The sequence below is a fragment of the Rattus norvegicus genome, chromosome Y, assembly GCF_036323735.1.
Source record: "Rattus norvegicus strain BN/NHsdMcwi chromosome Y, GRCr8, whole genome shotgun sequence".
NCBI classification, from domain to species: domain Eukaryota; kingdom Metazoa; phylum Chordata; class Mammalia; order Rodentia; family Muridae; genus Rattus; species Rattus norvegicus.
Genome location: NC_086040.1, coordinates 552,626 through 571,829, shown reverse-complemented (window position 1 = coordinate 571,829; position 19,204 = coordinate 552,626). Strand labels below are relative to the sequence as shown.

General features: G+C 38.1%; 1 protein-coding gene and 1 long non-coding RNA gene across 5 annotated transcripts in view; one reads left to right on the top strand and one right to left on the bottom strand.

Moving 5' to 3' along the window:
* Kdm5d (lysine demethylase 5D) overlaps positions 1-19,204 on the bottom strand; it is a 96,122-nt gene that overhangs the window by 75,913 nt on the left and 1,005 nt on the right. Inside the window, exons 2-8 of one of the 4 annotated variants that reach the window (XM_063280592.1) lie at positions 17,630-17,707; positions 12,224-14,756; positions 7,019-7,396; positions 5,919-5,996; positions 4,797-4,919; positions 4,394-4,564; positions 3,775-3,909 (exon numbers count right to left, since the gene is read on the bottom strand). In XM_063280592.1, the coding sequence (XP_063136662.1) occupies positions 3,775-3,909; positions 4,394-4,564; positions 4,797-4,919; positions 5,919-5,996; positions 7,019-7,168 (657 nt within the window). In that variant the 5' untranslated portion in view covers positions 7,169-7,396; positions 12,224-14,756; positions 17,630-17,707. Of the gene's footprint in view, positions 1-3,774; positions 3,910-4,393; positions 4,565-4,796; positions 4,920-5,918; positions 5,997-7,018; positions 7,397-12,223; positions 17,708-19,204 lie in introns of those variants that run through there. The other 3 variants (XM_063280593.1, XM_008773689.4, NM_001419852.1) reach the window with 3 other exon arrangements.
* Positions 7,664-9,811, top strand: LOC134484400 (uncharacterized). The gene is made up of 2 exons (XR_010061846.1): positions 7,664-7,934; positions 9,468-9,811. It is a non-coding gene; the product is annotated as an uncharacterized LOC134484400 (long non-coding RNA).

The window sequence follows — 19,204 nt, the reverse complement described above, 5'->3', positions numbered from 1 at the left end:
CAAAACTTGAAAATCTGGAGGAAAAGGGCAATTTCCTAGACAGATACCAGGTATCCAAGTTAAATCAGGAACAGATAAACCATTTAAACAACCCAGTATCTCGTAAAGAAATAGAAGCCATTATTAAAAGTCTCCCAACCAAAAAGAGCCCAGGTCCAGATGGGTTCAGTGCAGAATTCTATCAGATCTTCATAGAAGACCTCATACCAATATTATCCAACCTATTCCACAAAATTGAAACAGATGGAGTGCTACCGAATTCCTTCTATGAAGCCAGAATTACTCTTATACCTAAACCACACAAAGACCCAACAAAGAAAAAGAACTTCAGACCAATTTCCCTTATGAATATCAATGCAAAAATACTCAATAAAATTCTTGCAAACTGAATCCAAGAGCACATCAAAACAATCATCCACCATGATCAAGTAGACTTCATCCCAGGCATGCAGGGATGGTTTAATATACGGAAAACCATCAACGTAATCCACTGCATAAACAAACTGAAAGATAAAAACCATATGATCATTTCATTAGATGCTGAGAAAGCATCTGACAAAATTCAACACCGCTTTGTAAGTCCTGGAAAGAACAGGAATTCAAGGCCCATACCTAAACATAGTAAAAACCATATTCAACAAACAAGTAGCTAATATTAAACTAAATGGAGAGAAACTTGAAGCAATCCCACTAAAATCAGGGACTAGACAAGGCTGCCCACTCTCTCCCTACTTATTCAATATAGTTCTCAAAGTCCTAGCCAGAGCAAGCAGACAACAAAAGGAGATCAAAGGGATACAGATTGGAAAGGAAGAAGTCAAAATATCACTATTTGCAGATGATATGATAGTATATTTAAATGATCCGAAAAGTTCCACGAGAGAACTACTAAAGCTGATAAACACCTTCAGCAAAGTGGCTGGGTATAAAATTAACTCAAATAAATCAGTAGCCTTCTACACAAAAGAGAAACAAGCCGAGAAAGAAATTTGGGAAACGACACCCTTCATAATAGACCCAAATAATATAAAGTACCTCGGTGTGACTTAACCAAGCAAGTAAAAGATCTGTACAATAAGAACTTCAAGCCTCTGAAGAAAGAAATTGAAGAAGATCTCAGAAGATGGAAAGATCTCCCATGCTCATGGATTGGCAGGATTAACATAGTAAAAATGGCCATTTTACCAAAAGCAATCTACAGATTCAATGCAATCCCCATCAAAATTCCAATCCAATTCTTCAAAGAATTAGACAGAACAATTTGCAAATTCATCTGGAATAACAAAAACCCAGGATAGCTAAAACTATCCTCAACAATAAAAGGACTTCAGGGGGAATCACTATCCCTGAACTCAAGCAGTATTACAGAGCAATAGTGATAAAAACTGCATGGTACTGGTACAGAGACAGACAGATAGACCAATTGAACAGAATTGAAGACCCAGAAATGAACCCACACACCTATGGGCACTTGATTTTTGAAAAAGGAGCAGAAACCATTCAATGGAAAAAAGATAGCATTTTCAGCAAATGGTGCTGGTTCAACTAGAGGTCAGCATGTAGAAGAATGCAGATCAATCCATGCTCATTATCCTGTACAAAGCTTAAGTCCAAGTGGATCAAGGACCTCCACATCAAACCAGATACAATCAAACTAATAGAAGAAAAAGTGGGGAAAAGTCTCAAACACATGGGTACTGGGGAAAAATCCCGAAAAAACACCAAAGGCTTATGCTCTAAGATCAAGAATTGACAAATGGCATCTCATAAAACTGCAAACCTTCTGTAAGGTAAAGGAAACTGTGGTTAGGACAGAACGACAACCAACAGATTGGGAAAAGATCTTTACCAATCCTACAACAGATAGAGGGCTTATATCCAAAATATACAAAGAACTCAAGAAGTTAGACCGCAGGGAGACAAATAACCCTATTAAAAATGGGGTTCAGAGCTAAACAAAGAAGTCACAGCTGAGGAATGCCGAATGGCTGAGAAGCACCTAAAGAAATGTTCAACATCTTTAGTCATAAGGGAAATGCAAATCAAAACAACCCTGAGATTCCACCTCACACCAGTCAGAATAGCTAAGATCAAAAACTCAGGTGACAGCAGATGCTGGCGAGGATGTGGAGAAAGAGGAACACTCCTCCATTGTTGGTGGGATTGCAGACTGGTACAACCATTCTGGAAATCAGTCTGGAGGATCCTCAGAAAATTGGACATTGAACTACCTGAGGATCCAGCTATACCTCTCTTGGGCATATACCCAAATGATGCCCCAACATACAACAAAGACACGTGCTCCACTATGTTCATAGCAGCCTTATTTATAATAGCCAGAAGCTGGAAAGAACCCAGATGCCCTTCAACAGAGGAATGGATACAGAAAATGTGGTTCATCTACACAATGGAATATTACTCAGCTATCAAAAAAAATGACTTTATGAAATTCATAGGCAAATAGATGGAACTAGAAAATATCATCCTGAGGTACCCCAAATTAAAAAAAAAAGCAACACATGGTAAACACTCACTGATAAGTGGCCCAAGATACAATCCAAAGACCCCATGAAGCTCAAGAAGAAGGACAACCAAAGGACAGATATTTCAGTCCGTCTCAAAAGGGGAAACAAAAATATTCTTAGGAGGTGATATGGAGGCAAAGTTTGGAGCAGAGACTGAAGGAATTCACAGACTGCCCCATCTGGAATCCAGCCCATACATATATATGTATATATACAACCACCAAACCCAGACAATATTGATAAAATCAAGAAGTGCATGCTGACAGGAGCCTAATATCCCTGTCTCCTGAGAGGCTCTGCAGAGAATGACTAATACAGAGGTGAATGCTAGCAGCAAACCATTAAACTGAGAACAGAGTCCTGGTTGGAGAAATTAGAGAAAGTACTGAAAGAGCTGAAGGGGCTTGCAACCCCATAAGAACAACATGTTTCCAGGGACTAAACCACTACCCTAAGACTATACATGGAGAGACCCATGGCTCCAGCTACATATGTAGCAGAGGATGGTCTTGTTGGGCACCAGTGGAAGGTCCTGCCAAGGTTGGACCTCCCAGTGTAAGGGAATGTCAGGGAAGGGGTAGGTGGTTGGGGAGGAGGAACACCCTTATTGTGGGGGATGGGATAGACAGTTTATGCATGGGAAACCAGAAAAGGGGATACTATTTGAAATGTAAATTTTAAAAAATCCAATAAAAAAGTATGCTAGATATAACATTTTTCATGACATTTTGAACATTTATAAAAATTATATATTTTACATTTTTAGGTATTTTAACATTTTCATGACATTTTGAACACACACAAAGTTTTATATTTTTAGGCATATTTGTTATTTTCAAAGCTCATTATATACCTTATAAAAATATGATTAATAAGGGGTTGGGGATTTAGCTCAGTGGTAGAGCGCTTGCCTAGGAAGCGCAAGGCCCTGGGTTCGGTCCCCAGCTCCAAAAAAAAGAACCAAAAAAAAAAAAATATATATATATATATGATTAATAAAAATGAGTTTAGAGCTATAAGAATATTCACTCTGAACAAGTAAAGAACAAATAAAAATAAAAAATACTATTAATTATAAATGAAAGTGCCCATTTCTTACTAGTTTCAGCTTAATAATTCATGTCAGCTTTTTTCCCCTTTTCCTGATTGTTTATTTATTTGTTTAAATGTCCTCTGAACATGGATTTTTCACCTAAACTCAATTTGTAAACTAACTCTGGAAGCTTATTAAAAGGAAAACACAGTTTACCTCAGGTTGTAGCCTTTTTGCTCGTCTACTGTAGCAACTGAATTTTAATGGCTGAACAGACTGTCTCAGAGGGATGCTATGAGGTTTGTACTCCTTGTCTTTTTCTTCACTGTCAAATGGATCTGTGTTACATTGCTGGTATGGAGAAAAATATGTATTTATTATCATATAAACTCATATATATGTATAAAGAATGTGAGTTCAGCAACAAAACATTAACATATATATATGTAATATTTAAAATACCTAATTAATCATTCAGTTAAACCAAATCCTAGTTTACTCATTTTAGACACCTAAACTATGAAACTGATAAAACAAGGAAGCTTAATAGTTTCAGATAACAATCTGATGTAATTGCACTTCTCTAGTATATGATTTCATTTATAATAATAACTTCCCAAGATAAAAAGGAGCTCAGTAAAGTTTACCTACCATAGGCAGAATAATAAAGCTTTATATAAGCAAGTGTCCGAAGGCCTATTCCTAAAATTTCAAAATATACTAATAAATTTTAAATGTCCCACAATTCAAAATAAATGCCAAGATTACAAAGAAAGAAATAAAAACAAAAGAAATCAAATCTTGTATCAAGTTCCAAGTCTGTTACAACCCTTACCACATGATTAGCTCCAGACTGAAACATTTCATAAGGGTAAATGATCCGTTCATAGTGAGACCGTAGAAGGGAACCAATGTTTTTTCCTGATGGGTAATTAAGGCGTTGGGCAACACGGGCCCACCGACGGTCTTTGCAGATTGCTTCATATCCACCTTCCTCTATCACAATCTGAAAGGATAAGAAAAGGATATAAATCATGAACACACTAGGGAAATCTAAATTTTGCAATGACCCTTAATGCAGAAAAAATATCACATCCTTCCAATACTTAACCACTGTATAACTCAAACATTAAGCCAAGAATTATTGTCAGGTACTTTAGTACTCCTTTCTAAGCATATATAAAAGAAAGTATGTTTTCTAGTTATGCCTTTTTTTTTTTCTTATGAACTACTCTTACCTTATTAAGGCTGTAAAGGTCCAAGATTTTCCTTTCCACATTAGGTATCTTTAAGGAAGAGCCTTGAATTTCCCAGAATTTTGCAATTTGATCCAAATAGTTCAGTTTTACTCTAGTCTGGGCCTGGGAAAGAAGAAGGTCAGTAACTTGGGCTTACTTTTTGTCCCACTTTCAACTTCCTGTTTGGTTGCTTTTTAAAAATATATTTTATAATTATATTATCATAATTTCCCTCTTCCCATTCCTTTCTCCAAACCTTCCAGTTTACTATCTCCTTGTTCTCTTTCAAATACATGACTTCTTAGTCTGATAATGCAAATAGATGTACATTCAAAATATTCTATTATTTATTCTAAATACATAAATATGATTTGCTCAGTCTGTATGTGTATGTATATGTTTTCAGGGCTCACCAAATGGTATGAAATAACAAACTGGTACATTATTCCTTGTGAGGGCACCACACTATTTCTCCCACGTTCAGCTTTCCTTAGAGCCCTATAGTTATTTCTCTAAGGTTGAGAGCTCCTGAGTTTTCTATTATTGGTGTCATCCCTGTTTAGATCATGTTTACACTCCCTTGTTGGTAAGATTTCTTATGCATAGTTTCTTTAACATTTCCAGGAGATATACTCTCAAAGCAAACTTCCTGTTCCTTTGCTTGTTCAACATCACTATTCCCTTTTCCACAATGATCTCTAACCCTTAGGTGCAGGAGAGAATAAACTAGAAAAGGAAAAGGCAACCACTTCAGAGTGGGGGGAAGAAGTAATAGAGGGGACTAGCTGATAAATAACCTATGCTTTAAAAAAATTATACAAGAGGTATGATTAAAATTCTAGACCCCATTTTTCTTATTTCCTATTTAGGATTACTTACATCCTATCTTTACTTTCTTTGTAGCTTTAACCTTAGTCTCCCATATAATTGGATGTTAAAACCTTCATGTTCTAGAATTTTATAAATCAATATTTTGTTTTAAAGAAGATGCTTCATAAATTAATATTTTTAAGATAACAGTGGGTTGCAATAAACTATATTTGATATCAGAAATTAAATACAAGTCATTGTAAAATCAGAAAGATTAGAATTGTAATTGTTCTATAGAAACAAATTTTTTACCTCCAGTTCATTAAGTCTCTGAATTCGAGGAGTAAATCTGAAGTTATCAATTTCTACAGCAAAAGGAGGCTGCCAATCCTAGAAGGAATAAAACTGATGATTATGACACACTGAAATAGATCAAGAACTTAAAGATGAAGATAGGGAGAACTGTTATACTCTCATATTAATGCTTTATGTCAGTTAAAGTTGCTATTTGTTTTCTAAAATTCTTAATCATCTTTTAAAAATAGACAAAAAAAATAAAAGATCCACAAAGTTAATATGCTTCCAAAGAACTCAAAAATAAGGACAAACAAAACAATTTAAGACAAATCTGCATAAACTCAGATGTCAGTCTTACAAGTGTTCTAACAGATAAAATACTAATATACCTTTACCCCAATATAACCCTATTTCAAGCACTTGGGGAAAGTGTGTGTAATAAAATCATAATGCTTAGGAAAAGATGAACACGTAAGTAATAGAAAAGAAAATGTCTACAGATTGAAAACATAAGAGCAGCATTTTGTGCAAAAAGTTTATATTCTGTAAATGTTAGCTGTTTAATATGATGCTGCAAGCTCATTTAAATGTGGCTTGCTAGTGAAGCCAACAAGTAATTGTTCATGGTAAAACAGAGTGCAGGCATATCCTGCCAATCAACAGAAATTTAAACTGAAGCAAGGATTCGACACCCTTTTCATTTCGCCTTTTTAAAGAAAAACAAGTCAACGAAATCCTGATATTGAAACTGTGAGAGGGAAAGTGACCAATAACAATATAAATATAGAAATATAAACTTGTATACCATCTCTTTTTCCAGTTATGCGGCTGCTAGTATACTGAATTTTTCTTACTTGAAACGTAGAAAAGGCAACTCGTTAACTGAAAATGTACTAATTGCACAGCTGCAGAAGCATTTCAAGTTCTAACCACAAGGAATTTGGATGGCTACAGGACTCTTCTACAGTATGAAACAAGGAACTGGAAAGATTCAAATAGTATATTATTTATATATTTATATATATTTGTTCTTAAATCCAAGGCCTTGTTAAGGGACACAGTAGACCCACTGTCGATCATATTATTTAACTTCAAGTTTCATTTTAGAAGCTTACCGCAGGTGGGCGGATCTTGCAAATGCCTGACTTCTCCGCAATAGGTCTGATTTTAGCTATATAGCCAAGTGGATCTCGGAATTCCGCCCAACTCGGCTCAAACACCGGGCACTCGGGCGGCGGTAGAAAGTCGTCAGATTCTGGCTTCATGTCCTCCCAAAACGCGGTTATAAAACGTGATTCGATTTTAAAAGGCGAATGGAATTTCCTACTCACTGCGATGACCCACAGGAACTTATTTTTTTCCAAATTTCAGAGTCGGCTTAATTCCACATCCTTAAATATTCACCTCCCTGTTCAGGTCCACCATTTTTAGATCACAATGTGATACGAGTTGTGTTGCTCCGCCGAGATATTTTTCAAGTGTTATTTATTAACCTGGAAGTCGTTCCACACATAGGTAAAAGTTAAAGTTGCGGAAACGAGACGGCCAAAGAAAAACAAACACAAACTATTTTATCTTCCTAATTAAACAGTATTTTAAAAAGAAAAAAAAAAAAACCCGACTGTTTACTCAGCCGGATCTTTTTTTACTTTTAAGATATCACTGCACATGGACGCCTGCGCAGTAAAAGGATAAGGAACCTAACAACCCGGAAGCAATTTGTGGCTCAAGGAACTTGATCTTTATGCAAATAGTAACAGCTTTTTTTTTTTTTTTTTTTCCTTTGTCCCTATACGACCTGGTCGCAAGACTTTGGCTTTGTGCAGTGAATAGGTGACTGTAATTCTAGTGCCCCGGGTATTTCCATGCACATTATTTAACTAATACTGCACTTGCTATGCATATATTTATTATAATATTTAAACATATTCAAGATTGAATTTCGCGACAATATCTTCCATTAAAAACTGAAATTTAATAACGGACATACTGTATGAAAAATAGGCATGTTATTTAAATACACAGTTACTGGTAAGTAAAGATTTTATTTACTACATGAAAAACCAAAAACTTTCTGAGATACTTAGAAATAAAATTCGTTACCTTTTTTTGGGTAGCAATTTTGAACAAACAGAAAACCATATTCTTTCTAGAAAATTATCATGACTTTATTCCCTACCTCCCTTTTTTCCTCTTCTTTTTCTCCTTACTCTTCCTCCCTCTGTTTAAACAGAGAATTCCATTATTTACTTTTTATGGAACAAGCTGTGTAGACCTCATTAAATTACTTTTTGCTTTTTATGAGTATAAATATATACATTCTAACATTTAGTTTTATTTTTAAACATGCTGTTCTACATTTCTGCCTGTAATTTTGTTTATAGCTTTTTACATGTTTGTTATTAAAGGAAATCCACAGTAATTTGCAGTTTTATTATCTTCGAAGTGGACTGTACTTTCCTTCCTTTTAATCTTTCTTTTGTTTTATTTTTGTTTTGATATGTACGCAAGTACCATAAAACGTACCATTTTGGTTTAGGACCCAAGATAAAGAAACTGAGCTATCTATTTTACATATCAAAGTAAACCTGGCCTCCAGGTTCTCCCTACTTGGCATGCCCTTCCCCCTACCTTGAACTTTCCAGCACAGAGATTGGGCTGTCTTTTGCCCAGTGTCTCTTCACTATGTAAATCCAGATGTTAAGGTCTATCTTCTCTCTCTTCCTTCTGGCCCTTTCTCTCTTTTTGCTCCAAAACTACCCTCCCCATGGCAACTTCCTTGGCCATTTAGTATAATCTAATTTGGATAATATAATCTAAATTGGCTCATTTCGCTGGCAGAAAAATAACCTATCTGTACCCTGACCCCAACTTTATACTTTCAAATTCATTTTGTAGTATCCTTTCTTCTATATTTTGAACAATATACTCACAAAGAATCATGGGTTTTCTTAAAAGTCAATCTGGAAAAATAAATTTTTATAGCAAAGAGTAAAATAATAGTGGACTTCATTTCAAGAACACTAGATTTGTTACTATAATGTAGATGATACTTCATTTTATGCTACTTTTGACATTTCTTCATACTAGAACTTTATCCAATTTAGGTTGTAAAAATCATTATTTAAAATATTCTAAATAGCCTTTTCTATTTCATAAAGCCAGACATATAAGTTTAATATAAGCCTAACAGGATATTTCCACTTAGAATTATTAAACTACTTATGTTACTTTGCATTTATATATTTTGAACATCTGTTAAAATAGATTTGAACAATATATGTTATTCCTTTTCTTATCTGTTTTGTAAGATAGTACTACAAATTGCACATATATTACATTTATATGTATTTTGTTTTAATGGCTAAGATAAATATATTTTAACACTTTTAGAATAAAGCATTATAGGTATATAAAAATTTTATTGTATTTTATAAATTGCAACCCACAATTATAGAGAGACATTACATTTTGTTTGACCGGTGTTCATAGATTGTTTTTATTTTATGCTATTTGAAAGCTGCTATGAATAATTATGAATGTATACATATTTATGTATTACAGGTGATATTGGGTTCTATGGTGTGATAGTTTGCATATGCTTGGCCCAGGGAGTGGAATGTGATGGTTTGCATATGCTTGGCCCAGGGAGTGGCACTATTAGAAAGTGTGACCTCATTGGAGGAGGTGTGTCACTGTGGGGTGGGCTTGGAGACCCTTCTCCTAGCTGCCAAGGGATGCTCAGTCTGTTCCTGGCTTCCTTCGGGTGAAGACATAGAACACATCTCCTCCTGCATCAGGCCTGCCTGGATATTGCGATGCTGCCACCCTCCTGCCTTGATGGTAATGGACTAAACCTCTGAACCTGTAAGCCAGCCCCAATTAAATGTTGTCCTTTATAAAACTTACATTGGTCATGGTGTCTGTTCCCAGAAATAATCACTAAGACAGAAACTGGTACCAGGGACCAGCTGTGATATTGCTGTGATAGGCCTTACCATGTTTTTGTTTAGAAGAATGTGGATTTTGGGAAAGCAGTAGAATGGCCTGGCCCAAGAGGTTTCAGAAGAGAAGAATTTCAATATGTGCTGTAAAGATTGCTTTTGTGGTATTTTGGTGAAGAATGTGGCTGCTTTTTGCCCTGTCTGAAGAGTCTGCCTGAGGATAAGGTGAAAATACTCAGATTAATTGCATTGACAAAGGAAGTCTCAGAAACACCCATCATAGATTTTGTTCTCTAGGTCTCATGAAGAACATCTTAAATGAAAAAAGGGAGGTTGATAAAAGAAAAATACAAAATATATGGTTCAAGTATTAAAGAAACACCAGGAGTGAAATGGAACTGAATCCTGTGTTCAAGATTATTAAATTGAATTAAGGGAGTAATGACCTTGGGGTAAGATCCCACCCAGCTAGGTTAGCTCCAGGCAACTTAGTACAAATCTTTAATCCCAGGAGACTGGTGTACAGATCTCTAAATTCAAGGTCAATCTATAGAGCAAGATCCAGGACAGCCAAGTTTAGGCAGTGAAGGAGTTAGAAATGTAATAGAACAAGGGGCCCATGTTCCAGCTCCTGCAAGTGGCAGAACTCAGCAGCTTCAGCCATATCTCTAGCTTTATATTCAAGAGGAGAAGGAGATTCCTGGGACAATTGATGCTGGTTAACTGGAGCTAAGAAAGAGACCAGCATCACTGAGGTGAAATCTCTGGGAAGTGTTTTTTGAGAGCTGTGTTCCAGAGATGCCAAGGTTGTACCTCATGCTGTGGCTGTACTTGGCAATGTGTAAGAGTCACCCAGCTGGTACTGGTTTTGAAGGCATGAAAGGGTCATGGAGAGCAGCTGAGGCTGGGCACTGTGAGAGGCCTTGGAAGGCCATTGGTGAAGGTGCAGCCTCAGTTGCATCTGATGGCCCAGGACTGAAGGGGTCAGGCAAAGGAGTTAAGGCTTGACACCATGAAGAGAGCTAGGAGAGGCTATTGGTGAAGCCTAGATGCAACAGAAGACCCCAGTGTATTGGAGACGCCAGCACTATGGTATGATCACTAAGAACAACAGCAACAGTGTGGTGTGGGTCAGCCTGCAGTTAAACTGCTACAGAGGGCAGAGCTGGAGAAGTGAAGGCAGCCCTTTGGAGGATCATGTGTGGATCCCAGACATTGAAACAAGCTGTAACATTGAAGCTGCCTTGGAGACCCAAAGATGTTAAAGATGCCAGAGTCACGGGCCATCTGCTGAGGAAAGCTGCTAACAGGGAGTGGAGTCAGCTCAGGAGAAAGAAGTTTGTTGTAGTCAACAAAGATGAAAAGGGAGTTGAAGATCTGAAGACCACACTGACATCAGACATGGAAATGGCAGAGTTTGGAGTTTGCCCAGCTGGTTGCCTGTCTTAATTCCGGGATTACAGTTAAGTGACTGGATGGATCTCAGAAGAGACTTTGAACTTTGGACTTTTAACATTGTTGACGCTGCTATAGACTATGGAGACTTTGGAAGTTGAACTAAATGTACTTTTTTATTATGCTATGTTTAGGTATGGCCTCCATAGACTCCTTGGTTTAAAAACAAGCCTATGGAGGTCAGGGAGTGGAATGTGAATATGGTTGGCCCACGGAATGGCATTATTAGGAGGTGTGACCTTGTTGAAGGAAGTGTGTCACTGAGGGCTTGGAGACCCTCCTCCTAGCTGCCTGAAGGTGCTCAGTCTGTTCCTGGCTTCCTTCAGGTAAAGATGTAGATATGGTATCTGTTCATAGCAATAAGACCCTAACTAAGACATATGAGTATCATAGGTTAAAAATTATAAAAAGTTCCACAGTTGCCCCTGGTGAATTAATCAAACACAATCCAGTGGATGACCATTTAATAATATATATATTTCAAAAAAATTATCACCACAAATATGTATAGTAGGAGATTTTCCACACTCTTAACAGCTTTACTATTATAATATGGAAACTATTTTTATATTTTCCCAAGTTTGAAATATGAAAATCTTAATTTGATGACAACTCTTACGTTACATTACAATATTTTTCTAAGTAGGTTTTACCAATCTTAGTCTACTTTGTTCTATTGCTGTGTAGAGACACCATGACCACATCAATTCTTGTAAAGGATTGGAGCTGGTTTGCTGGTTCAGAGTTTTTGTCCATTGTCAACATAGTGAAAAGCATAGCAGAGTACAGGTAAAAATGGTCCTGGTAAAAAAAATTGTGGTTCTGGATCCACAAACAACAGAAAGAGAGAGACATTTGGCCTGGCTTGAACACTGAAGTAGACTTTAAATGAAATGAAGATATTTGAACTTCAAATCTCACCTTTGATGATGCATTTCTTCCAAAAATGCCACACCTCCAAAAAGTGCTACTTCCTGATGACAAAATATTCAAATATATGAGTCATTCTTATTCAAATCACCACATTCTCTGGCATACATAGGTTGGTGGCAATATCATAATGCAAAAATGCACTTATTCCACTTTCAAAATTCTTTAGTCTGTAAAAGTCTCAGCAGTGTTGTAAAAGACCAAAGTTTATTCTTTATTTATTTATTTATTTATTTATTTATAGTTATTTATTTTTCTCTCATATATTACATCCAAACACAGTTTCCCCTCCCTTCTCAGCCTCTACTCCCTCCCACCCCACTTTTCCACCCCCATCATCCTTCTTTCACTTGAACAAAGGGGAGGACTCCCATGCATATCAACCAGCCTTGGCAAATCAACTTGCAGTAAGATTAGGCACTTCTTTTCCTATGAAGGCTAGACAAAGCAACACAGGAGGAGCAAAGTATCCTAAAGGCAGGCAACAGAGACAAAGACAGCTCCTGCTTCCAATGTTAGGAGTCTCACAAGAAGACTGGAGAGGTGGCTCAGTGGTTAGAGCACTGACTGCTCTTCCAGAGGTTCTGAGTTCAAATCCCAGCAACCACATGGTGGCTCACAGCCATCTGTAATGATATCTGATACACTCTTCTGGTGTGTCTAAAAACAGCTACAGTGTACTCATATACATAAAATAGATGAATAAATTTAAAAAAAAGGCCAAGCTACACAATCATAAAACATACAGAGGGCCTGGGTAAGATCCATGCAGACTTCCTGGTTGATGGTTCAGGCTTTGTGAGACCCTGGTTCCTACAAGACCAGGTTAGTCGATTCTGTGGGTTTTCTTGTTGTGTTCTTAACCTCTGCCTCCTAAAATTCTTTCTTCCCCTCTTCCATATGATTCCCAGAGCTCCACCTAATGTTTAGCTGTGCTTCCCTGCATTGGCTTCCATCAGTTTGTGTGGAGCCTCTCTGAAGATGAAGACAATTATTTGTATTAGAGTATATGGAAGCCTCCCTCACTGTCCATTGAAGCCCATTCAGAGGCCAAAGCACCCACATGCCACTCCCCCCATTCTATACTACCCTTATCACAGCACACGGCTATGAGAATAAAAGAATACATTTAGGAGTTGGGGATTTAGCTCAGTGGTAGAGCGCTTGCCTAGGAAGTGCAAGGCCCTGGGTTCGATCCCCATCTCTGAAAAAAAGAACCAAAAAAAAAAAGGAATACATTTAGTGATCCATTCATTAATTTTTTTTCTGATCTTGTTTGCTTCTATTCTAGGACTCTGGTATATCTAGACTTGTGTTCCTGGCCCTCCAGGCAGTGTTCCCTCTCATGGCATTGATCTCAGGCTGGACCAGCAGATATTGGTTGGCAACTGTAGGAACCAAGATCTAGGAGGACTGAGGGAGGTGGAATCACTAACAAGGGAAACAGACTCTCAAGACCAGAATACAGCTGTAAGCATTTTTTTAGTATAGCCTTTGGACCACTGACATGAGTTCTGGAGTAGCCGATCACCCCAGTGCCACTGCCAGGACCTAAGGGGACTTCAGTGAAGTTGGGAGAAGCAGCCATCATCCTATACTGTACCAATCTGAGACTCACTAGCTTTCTGAGATCTTCTATCTTATGCCATTTGATATGCCATCAGAGATGTGCACTCATAATATTAGAATAGTATAGGAGCCTCCCTCAATGTCCACTGGGCACCACTTAGAGGCACAACACCCACAGGTTACTACATCAATTTCTACACCACTTTTATCACAGCACATCTTGTAGGCAGGACAAATTGTACGTCAAATGTTTTATGGCTGGGTTGGTGTTCCAATTCCTGGAAACCTTGCTTAGTTACAGACGATGGCTGGATTAGTCTCCATATCCCTCATTACTATATCTCTCATTTCCTGTCACCTTCTTAGACTCCTAGGAGTTTCCATTGCACAACATCTCTACCTTGTCTCTAAAATGGCTCACACTTCTACTTGTTCACTACAATATACTCTCCTTCCATCTCCAAAGCACAATCTTCTGTTCGCATCCCCACTCACCACATCTCTCTTTCCATAGAGATCTATGAATCCCTGATTGACCCATCCTTTTTTGGGTCTTTCTGGGTCTGTGAACTGACCATAATTGCCCTTTACTTTACAGCTTATATCCGCCTTATAAGTGAATATATACCATGTTTTTATATGGTTTATATTTGTATATAGTCTGGGTTACCTTACACAGGATGATTTTTTTCTTGTTCCATCCATTTGCCTGAAAATTTCATGATGTTAGTTTTTTAACCTCAGTAATATTCCACTTATCAATGTACATTTTGTTTAATCATTCATTGGTTGGAGAAGATCTAGGATGCTTCCAGTTTCTAGCTATTATTAATAAAACTGCTATAAGCAGATGTCCTTGTGATAGGATAGACTGTCCTTTGACTATATGCCCAGGAGAGGTATAGCTGGGAATTGAGGTAAACTGATCCCTGATTTTCTGGGGAAACAGTCATCCCTGTAAAATAAAAATGAAGAAGCAGATTACATATTTCAACATGTACATAGCACAGGATATACATTACCATTCCACTTTTTGGTAGAAGCTTACCTCAACAGGTATCCCACAACTATAGTATATCCAACTGTAAGACAATCCAAGCAAAGATTTCTTTGAAAAAAACAAAAGAGATACACCAATCTACATAAAGAGCACAGAGACAGTATCCAGAAATGAAAAGGGAGACATAACAAAAGAAACTGAGGAAATAAAAGAAAAAGTCTTCCATAAGAGCCTACATTTGACAAAACTGTAAAATTTACATGAAATAGATGATTTTTGAGACACACATCCAAAGTTAACTCAAGATCAGGTAAACTATCTAAAACCTCCTATAATCCATAAGGAAAAAAGTAGTAATCAAAAACCTCCCACCCAAAAAGCCTGGACAAGATGGTTTAAGTGCACAATACTACCAGACATTCAAACAGCTAATATCAACATTCCTCAAACTGTGCCACAAAATAGAAAGAAAAGGAACATTACTTAATTCATTCTTTGAAGCCAGGATCACTTTGATACCTAAAGCACACAAAGACCCAACAAAAGGAACTTCAAATGAATTTTACTTCTGAACGTCAGTGCAAAAACAATAAATTCTTGCAAACTGACTCTAAGAACACATGAAAAATGTCTTCACCAAAATCAAGTAGGCTTTATTCCAGGAATGGAAGGATAGACTAATATAAGAACATTCATCAATGTGGTCCACTATGTAAAACACCTGAAAGAAAAAAATCATGATCATCTCATTAGATGATGAAAAAGCCCTTGACAAAATCCAACACCCTTTCATGTTCAAAATCTTGGAGAGATAACAAATTCAGAAAACTAGCCTAAACAAAATAAAAGCAGTATACAGCCAGCCAAGAGTCAACATCAAGTTAAATGGAGAGAAACTCGGACAATCCCACTAAAATCTGGAACAAGACAAGTTTGCCCACTCTCTCCCTGTCTATTCAATACAGAATTTGGAATTCCACCTGGAGCTATTAGACAACTAAGGGAGATCAAGGGGATACAAACTGGAAAGGTAGAAGTCAAGGTATCACTATACAGGGATGATACATAAGAGACCACTAAATTCTACCAGAGAACTCCTACACCTGATTAACAACTTCAACAAAATGAAGGAATATACAATTAACTCAAACAAATCAGGAGTCTTCCTTTCTAAGAGGCTGGAAAAGAAATAAGAGAAACTGCAACCTTCACAATAGCCACAGTTAGTATAAAATATCTTGGTGTAACTCTAACCAATCAAGTGACAAAACTGTATGACAGAAAATTTAGTCTTTGAAGAAAGAAATCAAAAAAGACCTGAAAAGATGGAAAGCTCTCCCATGTCCATGGATTGCTTGGATTTACATAGTGAAAATGGCCATCATCCCAAAAGCAATCTACAGATTCAATGCAATACCCATGAAAATTCCATCACAATGTTCACTGGCATGGAGATAGCAATTCCGAACTTCGTACCGAATACAAAACAAAAGCAAAAACAAAGAGCCAAAACCATTCTGAACAATAAAGAATCATCATCCCTGCTCTCAAGCTGTACTACAGAGAAATAGTGATAAAAACTGCATGGCATGGGTACAGAGACAGACAAGTTGATCAAGGGAATAAAATCAAAAACTCAGAAATAATCCACGTACCTAAGGAAACTTGATCTTTGACAAAGAACCAAAGTGAAACAGTTGAGAAAAGAAAGCATCTTCACAAGTGGTGCTGGTCTAGCTGTCAGTCTGCACTTAGAAGAATGCAAAATGATCCGTATTTATCACCTTGCAGAAATTTCAAGTCCAAGTGGATCAAGGACCTCAACATAAAACCAGATACAATGAATTTAACCGAAGAGAAAGTAGAAAATAGCCTCAAATGCATTGGCAGAGGGGATATTTTCTTCAACAGAACATCACTGGCTCAGATTGTACAATCATCCATTGATAAATGAGACCTCTTGAAACTGGAAAGCTTCTGTAAGGAAAAGGACCCTGTCAATAGGACAAAATGGCAACCTAAATATTGGGAAAAGATTTTTCACTAACCCTACATCTGATAGAGCGCTAATATCCAAAAAAATATAAACAATCCAAGAAGTTAGACTCCAACAAACCAAACAATTTGATTAACAATTGGGGTACAGAGCTAAGCAGAGAATTCTAAACAGAGGAATCTCAAATGGCTGACAATCACTTAAATGTTCAGCAGCAACAACCACTCTGGAAATCAGTCTGGCAGTTCCCCCAGAAAACTGGAAATTGTTCTACCTGAAGATTCAGCTATACAACTCCTGGGCATATGCCCAAAAGATGCTCCACAATACCACAAGGACACATGCTCCATTATGTTCACAGCAGCCTTATTCATAATACCCAGAAACTGGAAGCAAATCAGATTGTCCCTTGACTGAAAAATGGATATCAGCCAAAATGTACAGAAGACTCATGATACATCCCACAGTCTGAAGAGTTAAACAAGAAGGAACTCCCAAGTGAGGGTGCTTCAATCTCACTTACAAGGGGGAACAAAATAATCATGGGAGGCAGAGGGAGGGAGGGACCTGAGTGGCAGAGGGGAGGGAGAAGGGAAAAGGGAGAACAGGATCAGACATTGGGGGGAAGACAGGAGAGAGAAGCCCAGAGGGCCAGGAGAATGAATAGAAACATGCTGTTCTCAGGGGTGGGTGATGGGAGTTGAGGCACTCGGGGAGAGGGGGGTATGCCATCATGGAAGGTGGTAACCCCTAGAAAGTCCTAGAGATCTGAGATGTGAGAGACCTTGGCCCAAATGCCCACCAGTGAGGAGATGGGACCGGAAGTGCTCACCTCTAGTAGTCAGACAGGGTCACCAGTGGAGGGATGGGGACACCAATCCACCTGCAGATTTTTGACCCACAATTGTTCCTGTGTAAAAGAAATGCAGAGACACAATGGAACACACAGTGAAGGAAAGGCGATCCCATGACTGGTCCAATGTGGATCCATCCCATGAGCAGGCACCAACTCTTACTGACACTGTTACTGATGCTCTGCTGTGCTCTCAGACAGGAGCCTAGCAAGGCTGTCTTCTGAGAGGCTCTGCCAGCAGCTGACTGAGACAGATGCAGATCCTTAAAGCCAACCACTCGACTGAGGTCGGTGGTGCAGTGTGGGAAAGTTAGGAGAAGAATTAAAAGAAGTGAAGGGAAGGGCAACCTCAGAGGAAGAACAACAGTACCAACTAACCTGGACCCCTGGTAGCTCCCAAAGACTCAGTCACCAACCAAAGAGCGTACATGGGCTGGTTCAAGTGGACCAACTGCCTTGTCTGTCCCCAGTGGCAGAGGACTCAGCTAATCCTGTCAAGACTCGATGCCCCAGGGAAGGGGGATGCCCAGGGATGGGCGCACCATCTCAGAGGTGAAAGGATGGGGAATGGGGTGAAGAGCTCTGGGACGGGAGACTGGGAGGAGGCAACATTTGGGTGTAAATAAAGAAAATAACTAATTTTAAAACTGAAAAACAATAAAAGAAGAAGCTAAAATATTTACCAATGACCTGCTGGGGAAGGGTTTAGGGTTGATTAAAAATCATTAAAAGGGTTTAAAATATGTCTCTCGTGACCTCAGGTCTATTCACGCTAACAGAGATTGATTTAACAATATAAGTCTAGCCTTGCTCTGCTGGCATTACTACGATATAGCTATGTTTTATACACTAACCCATGCAGGAAACTGTTATGTTCTACACTACATAAAGATTAAAAAATTCCCCAGATTCTTTATGAATTATGTTTATAAGTTAAAAACTTATAGCTTCAATTTAAAATAGTTATGTTAAATCTAAACCCAAGAGAGGTTTAACGTAAAGTCCTAGTCTTACAAAAGCTATTAAGTTACTGTAGACGTTTAGCGACAATTTAAAAATGCATGTTCATAGTCACCTTATCAATGACCAAATTGTTGAATATGTTCAGATTGCAAACACACACACACACACACACACACACACACACACACACACACACACACACACACAAGGATCGCTTAACTGAGATATGCCATGGAGACCACAGGAGCCTGGGATGACTGGTCTGGGTTATGAACTATGGACGAATCTCTGTCTCTCTCTGTCTCTGTCTCTCTGTCTGTCTCTCTGTCTCTGTCTCTCTCTCTGTTTCTCTCTCTGTCTCTCTCTGTCTCTGTCTCTCTCTGTCTCTGTGTCTCTCTGTCTCTGTCTCTCTCTCTCCCTCTCTCTTCTCCTCCTGCTCCTCTTGTTTCTCCTTTACTTTCTTCTTCCTCTTTCTTTCTCTTTTCTCTCCACACACCCTATCTCTTTTTCTCTTCTCTCTCCTGACTCAGCATGGCAACTCCCCTGACCTCAGACCTTGAGCTCAATGAATTCAACCCAAAGCAGCTTTCC